This window comes from Centruroides vittatus, unplaced genomic scaffold (assembly GCF_030686945.1).
Source record: "Centruroides vittatus isolate TY-2023 unplaced genomic scaffold, ASM3068694v2 contig_1276, whole genome shotgun sequence".
In the NCBI taxonomy this organism is placed as follows: domain Eukaryota; kingdom Metazoa; phylum Arthropoda; class Arachnida; order Scorpiones; family Buthidae; genus Centruroides; species Centruroides vittatus.
In genome coordinates this window covers 297490-318985 of record NW_027120815.1, presented here as the reverse complement: position 1 = coordinate 318985, position 21496 = coordinate 297490, and the positions used below count along the sequence as shown (strand labels likewise).

At 30.1% G+C, this 21496-nt stretch overlaps 1 protein-coding gene across 1 annotated transcript in view; it reads right to left on the bottom strand.

Annotated features, from left to right (window-relative positions):
• Positions 1-261: 261 nt before the first annotated feature.
• LOC136988853 (tetratricopeptide repeat protein 14) overlaps positions 262-21496 on the bottom strand; it is an 82261-nt gene continuing 61026 nt past the window's right edge. Inside the window, exons 14-17 of the mRNA XM_067286848.1 lie at positions 17083-17231; positions 13592-13900; positions 11112-11207; positions 262-1835 (exon numbers count right to left, since the gene is read on the bottom strand). Coding sequence (XP_067142949.1) covers positions 413-1835; positions 11112-11207; positions 13592-13900; positions 17083-17231 — 1977 coding nt within the window. The 3' untranslated portion in view covers positions 262-412. The remainder of the gene's footprint in view (positions 1836-11111; positions 11208-13591; positions 13901-17082; positions 17232-21496) is intronic.

Here is a 21496-nt window from a genome sequence, read left to right as displayed (position 1 = left end):
ATTTTCTGTGTGCAAATTGTGAAGTGATTTCTACATTTTTTTATGAATTACATTACTCTGTTTTTAAAAATTTGATTATACTTTGTATATTTAATTAAATACTATTTATACTTTCTTAATAAATATAGTACAAATAAGAAATTAACAAAAATCGTCATTAAGTAAGTACAAAAATAAAAATAATTAATTATTTTTATTTTATAGTTTTTATTTTGAATAAAGACATTTATTATTATTATTATATACATATAGATATAATAGCAAATATTTTTATCACATTTTAAATATACAGTTTGAAAAAACTGCATGAAATTTTATTTATGTCTTTACAATGTTATTCACAATGTAGATAAAACATTTCAGTCTTTAATTAATATAAACCTGAAAATCTTTTTCACGTGTTACAAAAAGTCTAGTCTTTAGCTTGAGCACTTAATTCTGCTTTTTTCTGAGCTTTTAATTTTTCTAGAAACATTTCCATTTGTTGTAATGTTTCTCTTTGTTTAGCTGGCATTACCAAATATTCTTTTGTGGAATCATCTTTGATTTCTGGGGGCGTGCTCGGTTCCGCCTGCAGTACCTCGTTAATTTTTTGCGCGGCGGCCATGGCGGCTTTCAGAGCATGCTTTTCTTCCGAATTATTCCCCAAAGAATCAAAACCGTAAGATTTTGAAAAAGCCGATTTGTTAAAATCCTTCTTTTTTGCCATTTGAGCTGCTTCTTGAATTCTTTTCAAAGCATCTAAATCTGGTGCTCTACTAATCACGACTTTGTCTTTTCTCGGTACTTTAGAGTAATTTTCTTTGTGTATTTTATGTTTAGAATTTCTGAAATTTTTACTATAATGATAATGAGATTTAAAATATTTATCGTGTTTATAATCTTCTGGAGGCGGTGATTTTGACTTTTTATATTTGTAAAACTTCTCTTTCTCATAAGAATGTGCATATGACCTTTCTTTTTCATAAAAATGATGTGACTTTTCTTTTTCGTGAAAATGATGAGACTTTGGAGGAAAACTATGTCTAAAGGATGAATGTTCGTAATATTCATGCGAAGCCGACTTACTTTTATCATATTTAAAATTCTCTTTCTTTGTTTCAGTTCTGGATTTCTTTGCACTCTTTTCTGAAAAATTTGAACTATGATTTGAAGATTCATCATCATTACCTAAATCATCATTTTTATGATAAACGTCATCGTGATAAGCCAAATGGAATTGCTGTGACTTTTCTTTTTCGTGAAAATGACGAGACTTTGGAGGAACATTATGTCTAGAGGATGAATGTTCGTAATATTCGTGTGAACTTGACTTACTTTTATCATATTTAAAATTCTCTTTCTTTGTTTCAGTTCTGGGTTTCTTTGTACTGTTTTCAGAAGAATTTGAACTATGATCTGAAGACTCACCATCATCACTTAAATCATCATTTTTAAGGTAAGCATCATCGTGATAAGCCAAATCATTAGAGTGAGACACTTGCTTTCTTTTTTTGCTTGTGATTTCTGTACTTTCTGGCGACTGTGAAAACCATCTTACAGGGCTTTGTTCTCCATTTTTTGATTTAGATGTTTCTTTTTTAATATTCTGTATGACGTGAATATCATCCTTCTTCTTCTCTAAATAGGCTTTTATATCTCTATTCGATAAGGATGAAGGATTAAATAATGGCATTGCTTCATTCCTCATAACATACACTAGTTTTGATAATTCTTTATCAGTCTTATTTTCATTTCTAGGATAAGTTTCATTAGAACATCTTTCTTTAGATGAAGTTGATGACGAAGAAGAAGAGGATGACGATGATGAGAATGACAATGATGTTGATTCTTTACTATATTAAAAAGAAAAATTTTAAATAATTTTATATTTTATTTATGTAAACAAAATCGTTTAACAATTAAAAAACATGCTTTGACAAACCTTAAACGTTAAAAAAAAACTATAATTTTTTTAATGTTAAGATTTGTCAAAGCAACCTCATAGGAAATATATTTATTGTGAATTTACTTTTAACGATATTATTGAAAACAAACAAAAAATATTAAATTTACTTATAATTAAAGCATAAATTTAAAAATATCCAATTATTGTACTGGCTTTTATATTAAATTTTTAAAATACATTTTAATAAATCATTGTTATACATAAATTTGTTCTTTCTTTTTTATGAATTTTTGGCTCAGCCTTTAAAACATAGCCGAAGTACAGTGCAAAAAGTTGATGAGAATACAAATAAAAAAATTATTAAAAGCTGAAGAATAGTGCATATTCATTAATTGAGGCAAGATTAATAGAATTTGATATTATATGGAAAGAGCAGCTAAAATATAGCTCATAGCTACGTGCAGCTCTCAAACACAACAGTGTTTATGTAAAGTATCAGACCATTCATAAATGGTAAAAAGCTTGAATAATATCTAAGCTTGAAAGAAAAGGTGTATTATGTTAGAATGATTAAAAATCCTTAGATCTTAATACCTGTAAATCACGAGTTTGCAACCTTTTTCATGTATCAATCCCTTTTCAGAAAAATTTTTCTCCATCCACCTGTTTATGTATACACGTGTCCAAAACTTAGGATGGATGACGCTTGTACATGAATAGAAAGAACTGTAGACGAATGCAGATAAATATGGCAAGAAGTGTATTGCTTTAAAAATCAATTCTTTAAATATTTCTTCAAAAAAATTGATGAGACTTCGTAGGTTAAATCCGAAGAAGTTAACTGATGTTTTTTTGTCTGGACCGCATTTCATCAGAGACAAAAAACTTCTGAGTGTTATCTTCGTTATTCTTTATTCACTATGCATTTCGGGTGCAAGATTTTTTTGTGTAACTTACACTCCTCATCAGGTGTTACATTTCTACAATACAATTATTGCTGTGATTATTACGGTAAAATTACAACTTTACAAATTACAACTATTATTACAACTTCCATTATTTGGATATATTTAAACAATAGTGAACTAACCTGTTTTATGTTTAGACATACAGCTATGCAGTGTTATGCTGTATCCCGTAAGGCATTTCTAACTGTCTTTCTTTCTGTTTGCTTGCTCTTTAGCCCCTCCCATTTCCTCCCATACGTTGTCGATCTTCATGCCATTATTTAAGTTTATGGTTTTGTTTTTATTAACAATTGCGAAGTGTTCTTTGAATTTACATAGATAACTGTCTTTTTCTCTGTGGATTATTTTTACACTTTTTTCATTGATTGTGCATCCAAACCTGCTGCAGTGATTTGTCCATGGTGATTGGTTATATTTAAGTCTAATTGCTGCTTCGTGTTCTTTTATTCTGGTTCTGAATTGCCTTCCTGTTTCTCCAATGTATAAAAGAAGACATTAAAAAACTAAAAAACAGCACTAAAATAGGGGAGATAATGTTAAGAGATGGGGGGAAAAGATTATTAAAAAAAATGAACAATGTTGAAAAAATACTCAAAGAAAAATAATTTAAATATAATCAAAGCAGATAAAACTAATCAAATCGTCATTGATAAAGAATGGGAAAAAACAAAAAAATCTGAAAGAGTGTTAACGAATGATTTTGTTGAACTAACAGAAGAACCAAAAGAAGAAATAAAAAAATGGATGAAGAAAGAAATCACAAAATTATATAAACAAAAAAAGGTAACACCAGCTGAGAAAAAACAAATACTCAACTATGACGACATCAGAAAACCACAACTTAAATACGTCTAAAAACACACAAAGCAGGGGATATACGCAGACCATTAGTAGATTTTAAACACAGTATTATCTAATTTAGAACTGTTTATAAAGAAAAAACTTAAAATAGTCCCATATTCAGACTACTCAATAAAAAACACCGATGAATTAATAAGAAAACTGATGGGTATAAAAATGAAACCAACATATAGGCTAATAAGTTTGGATGTAAGTTTATTGTAAATTGTCTACTTGGACTATACTTATTAATAGGACTTTATACTGGTGTTTAAAGATTGGCACAGTAATGAGAGTTAGTTCAGGAAAAAACAAAATTTCTTTATTATATCACTTGTAGTAATCACCATGTAGTATTACTACAGGTGATATAATATAGAAATTTTGTTTTTTCCTGAACTAACTCTCATTACTGTGCCAATCTTTAAACACCAGTATAAAGTCCTATTAATAAGTAAAGTCCAAGTAGACAATTTACAATAATATTCAAATTAAGGACAGTAAGGCTTTTACAATTGGATATAATTTCTATGTACCCATCAATAAAATGGGAATTAATTGAAAAAAGCCTGAAAAATATTGAAAAATAATGGAAGTTGTAATAATAGTTGTAATTTTACTGTAATAATCACTGTAATAATTGTATTGTAGAAATGTAACACCTGATGAGGGGTGCAAGTTACACAAAAAAATCTTGCACCCAAAATGCATAGTGAATAAAGAATAACGAAGATAACACTCAGAAGTTTTTGTCTCTGATGAAATGCGGTCCAGACAAAAATAACATCAGTTAACTTCTTTGGATTTAACCTATGAAGTCTCATCAATTTTTTTGAAGAAATATTTAAAGAATTGATTTTTAAAGCAATATAATGAAAACTGCACCATTGATATAATACATATCTATTCTTATAGAAGTGCATTACTCAACACAACACAACAACTTGTAAGATTTTACAAATTGAAGCAATAAAAGTCTGGTGAAAAAGATACAAACAACAGTTGAACATAGCTGAAGAATAGGTGAAAAGTGCTTATCAATATCCAGGTACTCTACCTGGATATTGATAAACACTTTAAGCCTGGATATTGATAAGCACATAAGACTTGTCAGCATGGAATATGTCCACCTCAAACTGATGCAAAACTCATGATAATGTGGCAGGGTTGTCACCAACTGGTTTGGTGACCTTTTTCTAGCTATCACCACTAGCAATTGTGTTCATCCTCGTGTTTTGGACACTTGTATATAATATACATTACTTTTTAATAAATCTTTTATATTTGAAAAGTTTTGAAATGACAGTGAAAGTATTTTCAAGAGTATTTAATTATTTAGTAAATAAATTCATTTAAACGTTATTATATACACATGCACAATATTTATCTAATTTGCTCATCAACCCACTTTCAAACTTTCACCAATACCAATGAGAAGCTCTACATTCAATATAATAAACAAAGTTACTAACAACAGATAACTTGTAGTATTGCCATGACATTAATAGAATCATATAACTCAACTGAGTTTTCATTTTGTCCCTTTCTAATTTTTTCCCCATTTCTTTTGTTTTATTTTTTAATATGTATACATATAATTCTATTATTATCTTGGATCTTACCAATATTGATTAAGATAAGTACACTTCTCGAAGCATATCTAGTTAACTCCACTATATAGTATTCAGATCAATTACACTGTTCCATTTTAAGAGAAAAAATTTGAATAGTAAATGGAATAATAGATTGTTATTTACTAGTCAGTCCCTTAATTTTACAATTCTTGAATTAATTTTTAAATCACAGAAAAATTATGGATGTTGGCTATAACCAAAAAAGTTTTCAAACAAATTTCAATTTTAAAATAGGTACAGTGGAGTCCAGCAAACTCAACTTAGAGTGATGATGAAATGAAAGTGAGAATCAGATTATGAAATAATAATAAAAGCCTTTATTCAAAAGAAGTCTCCATGGGTATTGAGAAATGTTTAACATGATGATGGGAGAACCAGATTCTCACTGCCTCTTGAATCATATTGTCTGACACAAATTGACATCCCTTGAGATATTTTTTAAGAGATCTAAAAATGTGCAAGTCACATGGACTAAGGTCAAGGCTGTATGCAGAATTTCTTAACACTTTCCACCCAAAATAGTGCAATGTATCTGTGGAGGAGTGGGTGGTATGTGGTCATGCAGCAAAACCCAACTAGACGAGAGATTGCCAGGGTACAGTTTATAGTACACCACAATTTCTCAAGATTTTACAGTATCTGACAATGTTGATGGTTTCACTATGTGGTAACCATTCCAGGAGTAAAGAAATTGTAAAATTGAAATAAATGAAAAAACAAAAAAATGGTGAGCATAGCCTTCCTTGCACTTAATGACATGCTTTGTCTTTTGCAAAGATAAATTTATCCACTGTTGGCTGATCTGGTACATTTCAGGATCAAAGCAACAGCACCAAGTCTTGTTACCAGTAATGATATGCAACAGAAAATCCTTTCCCACATGGTGATATCTCAGCAATGTTCCAAAAATAGACCCATCTGATTGTCCTTGTGTGCTTGTGAGATATTTGAGAGCCCAAGTGGTGAAAACTTTGCAGTAAAACAAATGTGAGTGCAGATGTTCCAATACTCATATCCAGTTTTTGTGCAATATTTTGCACAGATGTATGTCAATCTGCTCTTATTGTATCATTCATGGTAGACACATTTTCAGGTGTAACCCAGTTTGCCTGTCCTTGATAGAGAAGATCTATGCTTACTGGACATCTGTGGGAATGTGCAGACCAATAAAACACTCACTTTCAATACACATTCCTCACCATACATTGCTAGCATGCACTGCTCAACATGTCAGCAAACAACGGTTTCACGAATCCCTTGTAAAAAATTGAAATATATTCGAGGCATCCTTTGGACTAATCCATTTTGACATTCATTATAAAGAAGGCTTAAACTGACCCTTTCTGCAAGAGAACTTGACCTAACGACTATTTCTTACAATCATCTGAACTTGTCTGTTCCTGATACAAGCAAAGATGGCAGCATGCAGAAAGTATAGCTAGAATTTAGGACAAATTCTCACTTTCATTTGAACATTCCTTATATAATTCAAAAATTGAGACTAGGGGCCTACTGTGATAAATTTGAAACTGGCCTAAAGTGGTAAGTTGAACTGTGCTTTCTGTGAGAAAGTAATGCATTACATCTTTTACCCAAAAATTAATTAACCTAACATGTAGCAATAAATAAATAAAATAAAAAACAGATTACCATATTTTACGGACTATAAGACACTAGGGACTATAAGATGCACCTTAATTTTTAAGCAATTTAAAAAAAAAAATACCTATAAGACGCTATGGACTATAAGACACACCTGAATTTTGGAGGCAATTTTTCAAAGAAAAAAGTGCGTTTTATAGTCCGTAAAATACGGTATAGTATTTCATTTAGAAATGATTAATTTTCTCGACTTTTCTCAGACTTCCCTTACTTTAAAGAATTTGGAAACCCATATCTGAACCACATTAAACTAAATCTCTTTTAGATTTATAATGAATCAATAATATTAATGTAAAAGTTAATATTAATTACTTTTATGGTTATATTTACACCATAATGGGAGATAATTCATTCTATCAGTAGAAATTGACATGTGCTGTACGATAGATTTAAAATTAAAAAGTAATAATAATAAAATCCACAGAAAATTTTAAAATTGTTAAAATCCGTAAATGTACAGACAAAATTTAAACAAAACATTATTTAATATTAGGAATGAAGTTATCCTCTCTGTTACGTTAAAATGGCTTATTCGCAGTTTTCAAGATATACAAAAGAGATTCTAAATGTACAAAATTATGACTACACAGTATTGCATTATATTAATAATTACATGTAATGGATAGTAGTACAGGTGATGAAAAAAAAATTTATTTTGGCACAGTCAAATTTTGCTACTAAAATTAATATCATTCTAAGAACATGAACATAACTCCACATTGACAAAACAATCTTTAAAAATTTTATATCTTTGAATACTTTCTTAAAATAAAAAAAACAACAAATAAAATTAATTATTTTTCTGTTATGCACATTATATTGATAGATAAATATGTTCTGAATAAGGAAATAATTCCATGCTGTAACTAATCAATTACAAGCAAATTCAAACCTTTTTCAAGAAGTCACATCTACTTGAAACATTTTCAGGACATCTGTGCCACCATTAGCAATTTTGATTCTAAATAAATTATGATTTAGAATGTAAGTTGCTAATGATAGGACAGATATGTTGAAAATGTTTCAAATAGATGTAACTTCTCAGAAGGTTTGAATTCATTCTTGATTGATTAGACGCAATCTGATTTATTACAGTGATAAGATATGTTAAAAATGAACATGATGATAAATGAACATTAAAAATAATTTAAACATTATAATTTTGAAATTTTACAGTTATATCTTTAGGCAGAAACACCTAAAATAGTTATTTTTAGTACTGATTTTACTCTAGCACAGCAATTGTATCAAACAACTAGAGCAATTTCCTACAGAGAGATGAATACAAAAAAGTACAACAGAAAGAATACAATACAAATTAAAAAAAAAAATAAAATAAAAGTAACAATAAATTCAAAACCATGTATGTAGAGAAATTATTATAACTGATAATAAAAAATACAGCAGAAGTAAAAATAATAATTGATGCCGCACGAGCGTGTGTGAAAACTTAAAAAAAAAACTGTAAGTTTATCCTTTATATAATCAGTAACCTTAAAGAAAGAATATTATAGGATGTCATGAAAGCTTATGAAAATTCATTCTCTATAAACTGTGAAAAGTCAAGAAAACTTTTAATTATTTTAAAATAGTGCTTAACAAATTACAAATAAATGACGAATGATATCAAGTTTTTTTTTTCAAATTTGAAATGACAGATTTGTTTTGTTCAAAAACAGGATTACATTTCAGTAGAATGTAATCAAGAAAAACTTACAATTGGCTTGGTTTGATGAAATATGGCAACACAGCAAATAAGCCATCTTCCAAGAGAAATGCTTCCTGAGAGAACTTTCATTAGGAAACTAGTCTCTATTTAGGTGTTAGACATATGAAGAAAACATGGAAAATTTCATGCAGCTAGTTCATTAGTCAGGTGGCAAACCTTGACAGTGCAGTAAGAGATTTTTATGAGTATAATTAAACTCATAAAAATCTTGACATACATACTTGCAATTAAGAATGTGCATAGCATTCTTAACTGCAAATACAGTAGACCCCCCTATAACACGGAACGTATCTACCGTGTTATAGGGGGTCTACTGTATATGTGCATTTTGAATAGAAATTCCAGTTTGTACGTATAGTTAAAAGAATATTCAAAATAAATAAATATTTTAATTAATTGGAACATGACAGTTCCAATCAACCATTGACAGATATTTTTGTAAAACTAATTAAATTTATCTTACAAAAAATTTCTATACATTTAATGTCATTTTTTGGAATAGTGTTTATAAATATAACTTTGTATTACAATGATGGAATTTAGTATAGAGCAAAGCTCGTAATATAATTCTTGCTAGTTCAAATAAGGCAAAATATGCATGGATAATCTAGATCAGTGGTTCCCAACCTTTTCTAGGATGCAGAACACCTTTGTGAGCAATTTTCTTTAGCGGAACACTTACTTAAGTTAATATGAAATATATAAGCTTGTCATCAGTTATTTTATTAGAATTAAGCAGTTATAATTCAAAATCTCTACTCATATTATTAACGCCAATTCTAGGACAGGAAAAAATATACCTAAATAACTTTAATGGGAAACTTGTGCCTGATGATTTTTACATATTTCATTCAGTTTTTATCATTGCCTTTATCTTATTCGAAACAGTCGTACACTCCATAAGTACGAGTCGTACATATATATTTAAGTTTGTGAAAATTTTATGATTTTAATTTTTTGATATTCGGCGGCTCGAATACGATTGTACACTTTCCGATTTGCGACTAAATCTGCGGAACACTTGGGAGATGCTTACGGAACACCGGTTGGGAACCACTGATCTAGATCAAATAACATTAATATTAATAATTTAAACTTTTATTTTTCATCTGCAGGAGAATGAAACTTCTTCCTGTATTTTATTAAAAAAGCATCAAAGAATTTATCTCCCTCTTCATAGTTATGCAGAAATTTATAAAATTGATATTTTCCAACTTTTAAATATTTAATTTATTTTCATATAATGAAAGAAGATAATAAATACAATACAGTGGAACCTCGCTTAACGAGCATAATTCGTTCCAGAGTCTTTCTCGTAATGAGAAACACTTGTTAAGCGAAACAGTTTTTCCCATAGAAATTAATGTAAAATACAATAATGCGTTCCATACCGAAAAAATACTTGAATGTTTTATGTATAATGTTTATTCGAAGAAAATTATGTAACAATATATGTTGTTAAGAAGTGTGAATCATCTTCATCTTTTCTTCTAGCGCAACTGGAATGCGAATTTGATTTGTGGAAAACAAAAAAACTACAGATAGTATGTCTGATGAAGACACCAAACGATATGCCAAATTCTTGGGCTACGTAAAGGCTATAATTAAATATTAGATATTAATTAATTTAACTAGAGGTAGGCAGTTATGCTGCCATCTCGTATTAAATTTAATAATTATAAATAATTAATTTTTAATTTAGACATTTAAAAAATTTAATTTGTAATTAGTCATTAAATTTAAACGAGATGGCTTGTTTATTATATAACAAGCTATGACTGTCGATGTTTAAACGTAATATTTGTGAACACAAGTTTGGAAAAATGTTTGATTACAAGCAACACCAAGATGCTAGCAGAATGAGTGCTAAACACAGACTGATGGTGCATTCGCACAATCCTGGATTTCCCCTCTCCTTGTCCTCGTTATGCAAAACGTTGCTTGTTAAGTGAGTCGAATGTTTACAATTTGTTTTGCTCGTTAAGCGAAATACTCAATATGCAAGGTGCTCGTTAAGCAAGGTTCCACTGTACAATAAATTAGAAAAAATGAAAAATACTTTCTTCAATGTCAGTGCAGTCAAAAGGAAAAAAAAATCAATGGATAATAATTTTATAATTTCATAAATATTTGATATCAATGTCAATATTTGTTAATTACACCAAAATATAGATTTAACATAATATTTAATAAGATTAAATTAATCTAAAAAGATAAATAAACATTTTGAAAATTGTTTTGTTTAAAAAATATCTGGGAAATGCTAATTTGAGTTCAGGTGTATTTGAGCAATAATATTAACAAAAACAATTTTATTTAATATATTAATCATAATTTATAAAGTAAAAATTGTATTAAGTAATCTAAAATTTCAAATAAAAAAATTATACCTTAATTCATTATCTTCACCAACTTTTTTATAATACTGTTTTAAACGCTCCTCTAATGAATTCTTATGAAATGAAGATGACGACGACATTTCAGATCTAATAAATAAATTGAAAAACAAAATTAAACAACATACGATACAAATAAATTAATTAAAAAAATGATTATATTTCTTTATTTATTGTTAAATTATATATATAATCAATATTCATAATTATTATACAGTGTTAACTAAAGATATATAGAAGGGAAATAATTCTGAATAATAAACATTCCATATATTTTAGCATTGATAACTTCAATTGCTTTGTAAAAGTACATTTTCTTAAGATAACATAAAAATGAATGAAGTGAGAAATTGTAGAATTGTGACTCAGAAATTTAATTTAGATTTAAAATTAGAGAAGTTTTATTCATTTTCAGAGAGAGTTTCTGAAGATGAACGAAATGAACCATTTCATTATCAAGGATCGTTTACCTCACTTTCAGCAAATTTATCACAATGATAAATATTAAAAATTCTTTAATAATTTGTTTTCAAATGTATCTTATTACAAAATATATTAAAAAATTACTATTAGAAATATTAAAATAAAAATTTATAAATGTAATAAGTTCCAAAATCATGATTATAAATACTTCATTTTACATTTAACAAAGTTCAGCGCTAACTTATAAAAAAAAATTATATTTTATTAAATTAATATTTTGTATTTTTTGAAGAATAACTGAAAGTCAGTCTTTTCAAATAAGTGATAAAATCAGTTTCTGAATTTATCTTAATTTCCGTCATTCTTGATAAATGTTTATCAACAGATGGTCTTGATATTTAATGTTTAAATGACATCTGCATGTTATTTATATACAAGTTATGTGTATTTTTATCTTTGATTTCAATTAAAAAAAAAAAACTGTAATGTTAAATATTTTTCAATAAAAATAATTTTAAAAAAATAAAATATATCCTAGAATAATTTAAGAATATTCACTACATCACTTAATCCATTGAAATCATTTCTTATATAGTACTAAGTGTTAGCATTTTTTACTAGAAGTGCCATAGTGATGAGTTTTAAGTAAGCATTGACATTTTTTTTTATAAAAATGTCTTCCACATGTCCTGAAATCTCACCATAACAGATCAAGTTACACTTGGACTACTAAATCTCTCTTTAGACAATGTTGAACAGGGATAATTTAATTACCCATACACTGCAATAAATAACCAAGTTAAAAGAGTTTAACTGAGAAATTTCAAACAGTTCACTGCATATTCCAAATCTTGCTGCCTCAGATTATCGTCTTTTTTATTCCCTATAGAATTTTTTAAATTAAAAAAATTTTGATTATTTTGAAGGTATCTTCAAAATGTCATTTAATTTTTTGGTTAATGTTACCTTAAGTAGCCAAGATGGCGGCTTGTCTCTAATTCCAGCAAGGAAACAGTGGGACGCACGCTCTAACCTAACCTAACCTATACTAATAAATTACCATAATTATTAGCAACCAAATTATTAGAATAGGTTAGGTTAGAACGTGCATCCCACTGTTTCCTTGCTGAAATCAGAGACGAGCCGCCATCTTGGCTATCTAAGGTAACATTAACCAATTTTTTAATACAAAAGCTATCTAGATTTTATCGGTGTCATTTTTAGTTATTTGATAAATCTAACAAACAATAGCGGATCGCACAGGCACACAAGGCACCTGAGACCCATACTCAAAGATTCCCAAACTGACAAAAAATTGTTATTATTTTGTTTTAAAGCTTTAAATCACACAAAAGCTATATTTATATGAAAATCAAAAACAACATGGTGATCACTATGTTAGAGCTGTGCAAATACATTGTATATTGTTTATCAGTAAAATAATGATTTGTATGGAGCATATTGTATACAGGCATCAATAAGTGCAAGTCAACACAAACATAACTTAGACCTAGTTGATGGTGTCAGTTATAATACATACAGTACATAAGAAATGGACTGCTTGTAGCAAGCAGCCCATTATTCACTTAGATACTTATCATCACCAACAAGGGGCAAGTAACCTTATGAGTCTTATCATCCTATGATTGCATTTCCTTACTACATTCTAAGACTGCATTTCTAACACTAACAAAAGTATAATGATGGCCTATTTGATATTAATACTTAACAAACTGATACATATGTTGGTAGATATGTAGTAATTTATTACTGTGTACAAAAATATGCTCTTTAATGACTCCAAACTTATATTAAAAATAAACCAAACTGTCTTTCAGCATTAAAGTTGTTTACTTGTTTTGCAAGTAAACAACTTTAATGCCAAAAGATAGTTTAGTTTATTCTCAATATCAGCTTAATTAAGTTTGGACACAAGGCAGAAAAACAGGAAAATAAAACTGTGTTGCCAAAGGCCCAGCTATAAATTAGGACCTTTTGAGTTTCATGACAGGCACAAACTTTTCAAACAACCTAATAATAAACATACTTACTTAGAAGCTGGATATAAACATTTATTTTCAGAATATATTTCATTTTTCCTCCTTGATTCAAACACTTCATTTTCATTAGTAATTCTGGTTTCTTCATTTCTAAACCTTCTTGGTGGAGAACTTTTATCTTCTATTTGCTGCATAGTTTCTACTTCATTATATTTTTTATATTTCGGAGAACACTTTGAATATTTATACTTGTCATAATTTTTATATTTTGCAATTACTTCTTTTGGATGACCAGAACTCATTTTATCTAACACTGGTGATACACTGATATTAGATGACGAATATATCGATTTCTTCTTACTAAATATTTGTTAAAAAAAATTCAGATTAACAGTATATATCAAATACGAAACATTATATTTACTTTATATAAAGTATTATCATAATAATGTTAAAAAATTTACTGTAAGTTTAGAATTATTATTTTACAATATAAATAATAATATAATTATTTTTCTATGTAAATATTTCTCATAAAGTTTCTTAAATACTTTATTTTCAAAGTTTAATAATGAGCTTAAATATTTCTATAATATTTAGACTAATCTGGAAAAGATTGATCTGGAGTGAGGCTCAAACTCACAACTTCTCTTACTGTGTAGATGCTTTGCCAATTATATCACCTAATCTCAGTCTGATACTTTCTTCCAAATCAGTGATTCTCAACCTTTTTTTTTGTCACAGTACACTTTTAATCATTTAAAAATTGGCGGCACATATGGTTACTTCGGTAAGTACCGCAGGACAACCGGTGATGTCATAATGGTGATTTTTAAATGCAGTTGGTTATTTAGGTCACATTTTCTAAATGCCTTGGTAACTACCAGCAGTTACCAGTAACACCAGTTACAATTTCCAAATGCACTCTAGGAAGGTAGAATGGATTAAATTACTTGTCTGACGTTGCTTATGTATGGATATTCACAGTGGCGGCACTCTTCAAAAATCTCGCGGCACGTACATTTCTTATTAATAAATAAGAAAATATATTTTGTAAAACTTCAAACAAGATTAAGAGATTCATTGCAAAAATATCAATGCAATAAATAATGTATAAAGAAAAAATATTGTTTGTAATGGAGTAATAAATAAAAAAAAAACAAATGCTCAAAAACTTTCAAGCTTAATGGCCTATTCACACTATCGCGGTAGCAGTTTTATACATGCTGCACTTCTTGCACAGAGAAATCACATAACAGTTCACACAGGTACCCGAAAAGTCACATGGTATAATTCCTTTTTCAAAATAGAAAACCACAACTTATCAGCCCCCCAACTGCTCAAAATGATGTCATGACCTAAATTATGCATAAAATCACAATAGTGTGAATTGGCCTTAACAATCCATCTTCAGGAATGCAAAGAATGTTCTGATGTTATAGAAGCATAAGCTTGAGAAAAATTGTTGTTATAGCGATCAAAACGTCACTATTAAACCAGGTAAGTAACTCAGAAATTAACACAAAAATCATGAGTAAATTAGACATACAATATTATATATTTTGGAAATTTTACATTAAAAAATAATTAATCAAAGAAAAAAGTCATCATCATTTAATGACATGTAGCCAGTAAGGATGTAACTTGTGATCCATTCCAAGGTGTTGCCAAGCTATTAGGGTCACACTTATTAAAACTCTCTCTCGTAAATCCAAATATCTTCTTTACATTATAATGGAGTTATGTTTTAGTTTAAAATAATGTATGTTAAGTGTAGGGTTTGAAATCGCCCAGGGAAGCGATTTCCGCCCTGTTTTATTATAACGAACTTTCATAACGAAAAAGCCGTTAGAAACTTCCGTGGGAAGAATCGTTAAGTTTCAAATCGACGACAGACGGATGATTGGTCGGCGGAAGATGACCGCTGGCACATTCAAATTTGATTGGCGGACGATTTAAACGCCGACTGCTATATAAGCAGCAAGTTTCGGCGGGAACGGAAGTTCGTATCTGGAAAGATCGGATCGGATCGGATTAGGATCGTTGTTACCGAAGCTCTAACTGTCTCTCTCGTTGGACGCAACGGAAATCTGGGGAAAGTAAACCCCAGTGTTTTAGTACGAACTTGTTCCTGACTCGGAAGTGCTGTTGATTACAAGTCTGTTTCTGGAGGTCGTAAGGAGTTTCTTTCGACGAACGTGTACGGGAATAGTCGGTTGTCGTTGGATTGGTGTTTGTGCATATTTAATCGTGACTCTAATTTGTATTATTTTGTACATTTATATTGTAAATATAAACTTTGTGTTTCGTCAAACTGACTGAGTGGTTATTTTGAACATTACTTTAAGTATTAACATTTAAAACCAAATAAAGATTATTAGAAAAAATCAACTAATTTAATCAAACTTCAAATAGCAAATTTTAATTTTAAAATAGTCATTGTAAAATGAATAGTGCTATAATTTTATTAAGTTTCAACATGTTCCATTGAATTTTGGATCAAGCGAATAACATTTACCAAAAAAAATTTCTGCATTAGAATAATTCTTCCATTAACATCTTTCCAAAATTACACAAATATTTTTATTATTATATAGTTTAATAAACATAAATTTGTGAAATATAAAATTTAGTAATATGCTTATATTCAAATATATGCAGTATAAGATAAACAATGTAAACGAAATAGATTTCCAGTTTCTTACAAACTGAATCAATTCTAACAAATATATAAATTTGTGTTTTCAATTAAGTTTTAATTAATATTTAAGAAAAATCATACTAAAAAGCAAAATACAAATTTACAAAACTGGCATTAAATATGACAAACTGAAGAATTAATTTAATTGCAATTCATAAAGTACTTTGTAATCTGATATAGTAATGTTGACTAAATACCAATAATATGGCTTTTAGAAAATAATCCAGAAACACTTAAATATAACATTCATAATTTTCTATACAAACTTTATTTAGAAAATAGAAGAAAGTGGAAAAAAGAACAAAACTTAAATTCATCAAAAGTACAGAAATTAATGATTGATGTTGTCGAAAACACAAAAGAAAATAACAGAAAGTGACATGAAAAAAGGTTTACCTGCCTTTCCAAATGAGCTCCCAACTCTTCAATCACATTAAAAAATCATTACTTTCGACAATTCATAATATTGGATTAATTTAATTAAATATTTGCAGGTCAATGTCTAGAGTTTAAAAGCCACATTAATTTGGTGACGACAATGTCTTTGCAATGCAAAAGTCTACATTTGGTAATCCAGAGATAACAAAGGATACTACTAGTTAATACTTAAGAGCAAGATACATTCAAGAGCATTAATTGGTACCATACGAGAGTGGAGCTACATAAGACGATGCTGTAAAGAGGTTTGACTGTATCATATATTAAATATCTGTATTTAATAGAATACAAGGTTGATTTTAATATTGATTCATATATCTAACCATTGAATTTATCAGAAACAATTAGTTATTTGAATTAACAGGATATATGTAAGATGTAAAGAAATATTTTGTAAACATACCGTGACTTCTCCTTTTCCTGTTGCAATAATGATATTAACTTCTGTCGAGTTTCAATGTCATCTATTTTCGAACATTCTGGTTGGTTGTGTAGCATCATTTTGTTCACAGTTGGAACGTTGCTTGCAGTTGGAGTAGTGGGCGAAACATTCTGAAAAAAGAAAATGATTATCTTGAAAAACAATTTAAAAACAAATTTATCATAAAAATTAAAATTCTTTTTTTATAGTTTTGATACTAAAACAAGGAATTGCACTATATTACATTTCTTATTATGTAAAATTTAAATACATTAGAATGTTTGAAATTCACTTTAAAGGAATTTAACCTTTAATCATAAATTTAGTCTTCATCAAGATGGAAAAATAATTTTATTAATTAAATGACATTGAAGATTCAAATCTACAACTTCAAAACTTTTTATAAAGACTGCAAATTCATACTACTTACTGAATTATTATAAACACACTAGTTTGTAGAAATTGCAACACCAAAAAAAGATGCTAGATATTCAAGTAAAATTTATTTCACAGATTAATGTTACAAAATTAAATTTACAGAGCTGTAAAGGACCTTATTAGCTTAAAACTCAGTACCATATGCAAAGATAATAGACTATATGCTGAGACATTGAGCAGAGGTCCAAAATTTGCTTTCATGTCCTACAGGGCTGTTTCTGTGTGTGCCCAGAGATCCTTTGTAATGACATGGAGGGCTTGATGGGCCATTCTATGTAGACAGTTTTTTTCAACTTTCAATGGTCCATAAAACAAAGACAAGTGTAAATAACAAATTGAATTTATTACCAAAAGTTAGGTACAAACATGGTTACTTTTTGACATAATCACCGTGAAGATTGAGGCATTTGTCATATCTGTGGATGAGCCTTGCAATCCCCTCTTTATAGAATGCTGCCACCAGTGACTTGAGATGGGCCTTAACGTTGTTTTGAAGGTCGTCATTAGTCATGAACCTTTGCCCTCCTAGTCACATTTTCAGTTCAGGAAAGAGACGCAAGTCTTCACACATTAAAAAGTTTCAAGCTGGGTGGAAGTCTTCACCACCTTTAAACACCCAGCATATAGCCCCAATTTAGTGCCAAGCAACTTCCACTTCTTTCCTGAATTGAAAAAGTGGTTAGGAGAGCAGAGATTTGAGATTAATGATGATCTTCAAAATAACGTTAGGGCCCATCTCAAGTCATTGGCAGCAACATTCGATAAAGAGGGGATGGAAAAATGCCTCAATCTTCATGGTGATTATGTTTAAAAGTAACCATGTTTATAGCTAACTTTTGGTAATAAATTCATTTTGTTATTTACATTTGTCTTAGGGACCATCAGAGGTTGAAAAAAAACTGCCCTTGTACAGTACATAGTACCACTACCCAGACAGATTGAATTAAAGCCAAATCTGGCAAAAAGCAAGAAGCTACATCTGTTGTGCATGGAGGAAGTTTGGGATATTCCATGCCACATGTGAAGAAGCATTCTCATACCGAAATAAACATCAGAGATTATCTAAAAAAATGCTACTTCTTCAGCTATTAAGACATCCTTTACAAGGTCAACATTAAGATCCTAAATGCAAATGAAACAAGACCATAAATTGAATACTATGGCACCCAAAATCATGGTAATGAGCATGATGTCTCATTGTAGTGCTGCTTTAGATTGAATCATGACTTATTATAAAATACACCTGTTGTCAATCAGTCTGCCATTGTAAGCACAATTGCAGCCTGTGGCATCTATAGTTAGAATCAAAGAAAATTAAAGAAATGGACGACTACTCTCTTTGAATCAGATGACATAAACAGTGCTGAGAGACAAAGTCTGGGTCATGATGACAATGTCTACCACTTTGCTAATGCCCTATATGTCACCGTGTGGTCTGCCAATGCCTACAGTACAATGCATGCCTTTCTATGCAGTCATAAGAATCTGTGGCCCAGTTTCCTAACAATAGTAAGTATGGGCCTCCTCTATCCACTGATACCATCTTTGGCATCACTGTAGTGGCATTTTGCTCCCCCCCAAAAGCAATTTGACAGCAAGAAAGTCTTCCTTCCCTTATCCCACTAATTCTGCTTCACTCAAAGTACTGTACATAAAGTGTTCATAATGCAATCTTCTTTGACAATGGGGCATGGTTGATAATACAGAATACTGTAACCACTCAATTTGGATAAATTGTGATTAAAACAGCTCCATTTATACCCAATACAAGAAAGTTTATAGAGTACTGTTCCAAACTGTACAGGCATAAGTATGATAAATGTAATCATTTGATATGTCTACCCTTATGCATTCATCCTGCAAATTTAAAGTCAGTCCAAGTTGTCCTTTAAGTCATTGCAATTTTCAAAACAGTAATGTATCTATATATATATATAGAACGCACACTAAGAAGGGATTTTTCAAAATTCCTCCCCATGGGGGAGAGAGACAGGATTAAGGCTTAACACTTCCATCGTTGATGGAAGTGTTAAGTAACAATGGAAGTGTTAAGAGAAAGCAACACAGATGCAGTTTTTTTCGTTTTTGCAGGAAATCAAACATATTTTTAGACCCATCTAAAAATTATCTAATTAGTCCGGAAACATGGGGGACCCAATTCTTGCATTCTGTGAAAACGGGTAAGGTTGACTATAACATAATAATCTTAATCTTCACTATTGTTACTTTTGCCCGAGCAACACCGGGCCTACTTGCTAGTTTTAAATAAAATTGGATTCTCTCTGTCTTGTTAATTTAAATATATTTATTATTTTATTGTATACATAGGTAAAATCTCAATGAGACACAACATTTACAAAATGTAATAATTATATGCTTGTTACTTATAAGCCAAATGACCACCAGACTAAATCGGGCTACTTTTCCACAATTATTTTTAATTAATTTCTAAATAATTTATCACTAGAAGGAGGCTTTATTATTTAGAAATTAATTAAAAATCATCACAGAAAAGTAGCCCAATTAAATCCAGTAGTCATTTGGCTTATTACTAATATATTGGGTTTTGAGTTGTTTGTATAAGCTTATTACTTATAATTCAAATGAATTACCTTTGAGAAAATTTTTTAAAACAGTTTTTATTATAAATACAAATATAACATTTTATAGAAAATAGAGACCTTAAATATTCTGAAATCAGATTTTATACATTACATTAAATGAAAATGCATAGTATATTTAATATTCTGTTATCATTTGGTGTTGACTTTTACGAGGGCTGTTCGGATAGTTCGTGGCCTCAAATAGAACAACAAACAAAATAATGTTAAAACTTTTTTATTTTTCAATGTAGTCTCCTTTGTTAGCAATGCACTTATTCCAGCGATGTTCTAGCTTTTTTATGCCATCACAATAGGTCGATTTGTCAAGGTGTGCAAAATGCTCATTCACTTCACAGATGACTTCGTCATTTGAGTAGAATCTCCTTCCAGCCAAGAATTTTTTTAGGTTTGGAAAAAGGTGGAAGTCACTGGGGGCCAAATTACGTGAATACGGTGGATGTGGAACTAATTGGAAGCGAAGTTCGTTTACCTTTTGTTCAGTGATTCTGGCGGAATGTGCAGGTGCATTATCGTGGTGGAACAGAATCTTTTTCTTCTTCAAGTGTGGCCTCTTTTCTTCGATTTCTTTCTTCAGTTTTTCGAAAAGTTCACAGTAATAGACAGCATTGGTAGTCTTTCCTCTTTCTAGGTAGTCAATAAAGATGATGCCTTTAGCATCCCAAAAAACCAAGGCCATCACTTTCCCGCTGATGGAACTGTCTTTGCCTTCTTTGGTGGTGGCGAACTGTGGTGTTTCCATTGCTTCGACTCTTCTTTTGTTTCAGGAGTGTAGTAGTAAATCCACGTTTCGTCAGTAGTCACAAATCGACGCAAGAAATCTGTGGGTTTTTCTGGTAGAAGTCCAAATACTCCTTTGACATCAAAGTGTGAACACGTTTTTGCTCGGCGGTCAGCAGACGCAGCACCCATCTTGCTGAGACCTTCGTCATACCCAAATTTTCAGTTAAGATGTGGTGCACTCGGTCGACAGAGATGCCTGTTGTCTCAGCTATCTCACGTGTTTTGAAACGACGATCTGCTAACACCAAATCATGAACTTTGTCGATATTTTCTTCAGTGACAGCAGTTGACGGCCGTCCGCTGCGAGGATCATCTTCCACACTCTCTCTGCCAATTTAAAAAAGGCTGTCCATTTTTTCACAGTGGTGTACGAAGGAGCAGACTCTCCCAAAACTTCATCCATGTCAGCTTTGATTTAAGATGGGGTCAACCCTTTTTTCGTCAGGTATTTTATGACCGCACGAGTCTCCGTCTTCTCCATTTTTGACAAAGCACTCGCACACTGACTATCTGCTAAGCTGTCGTGGCAAAACTTTACGGAAAATAAAGTGGAA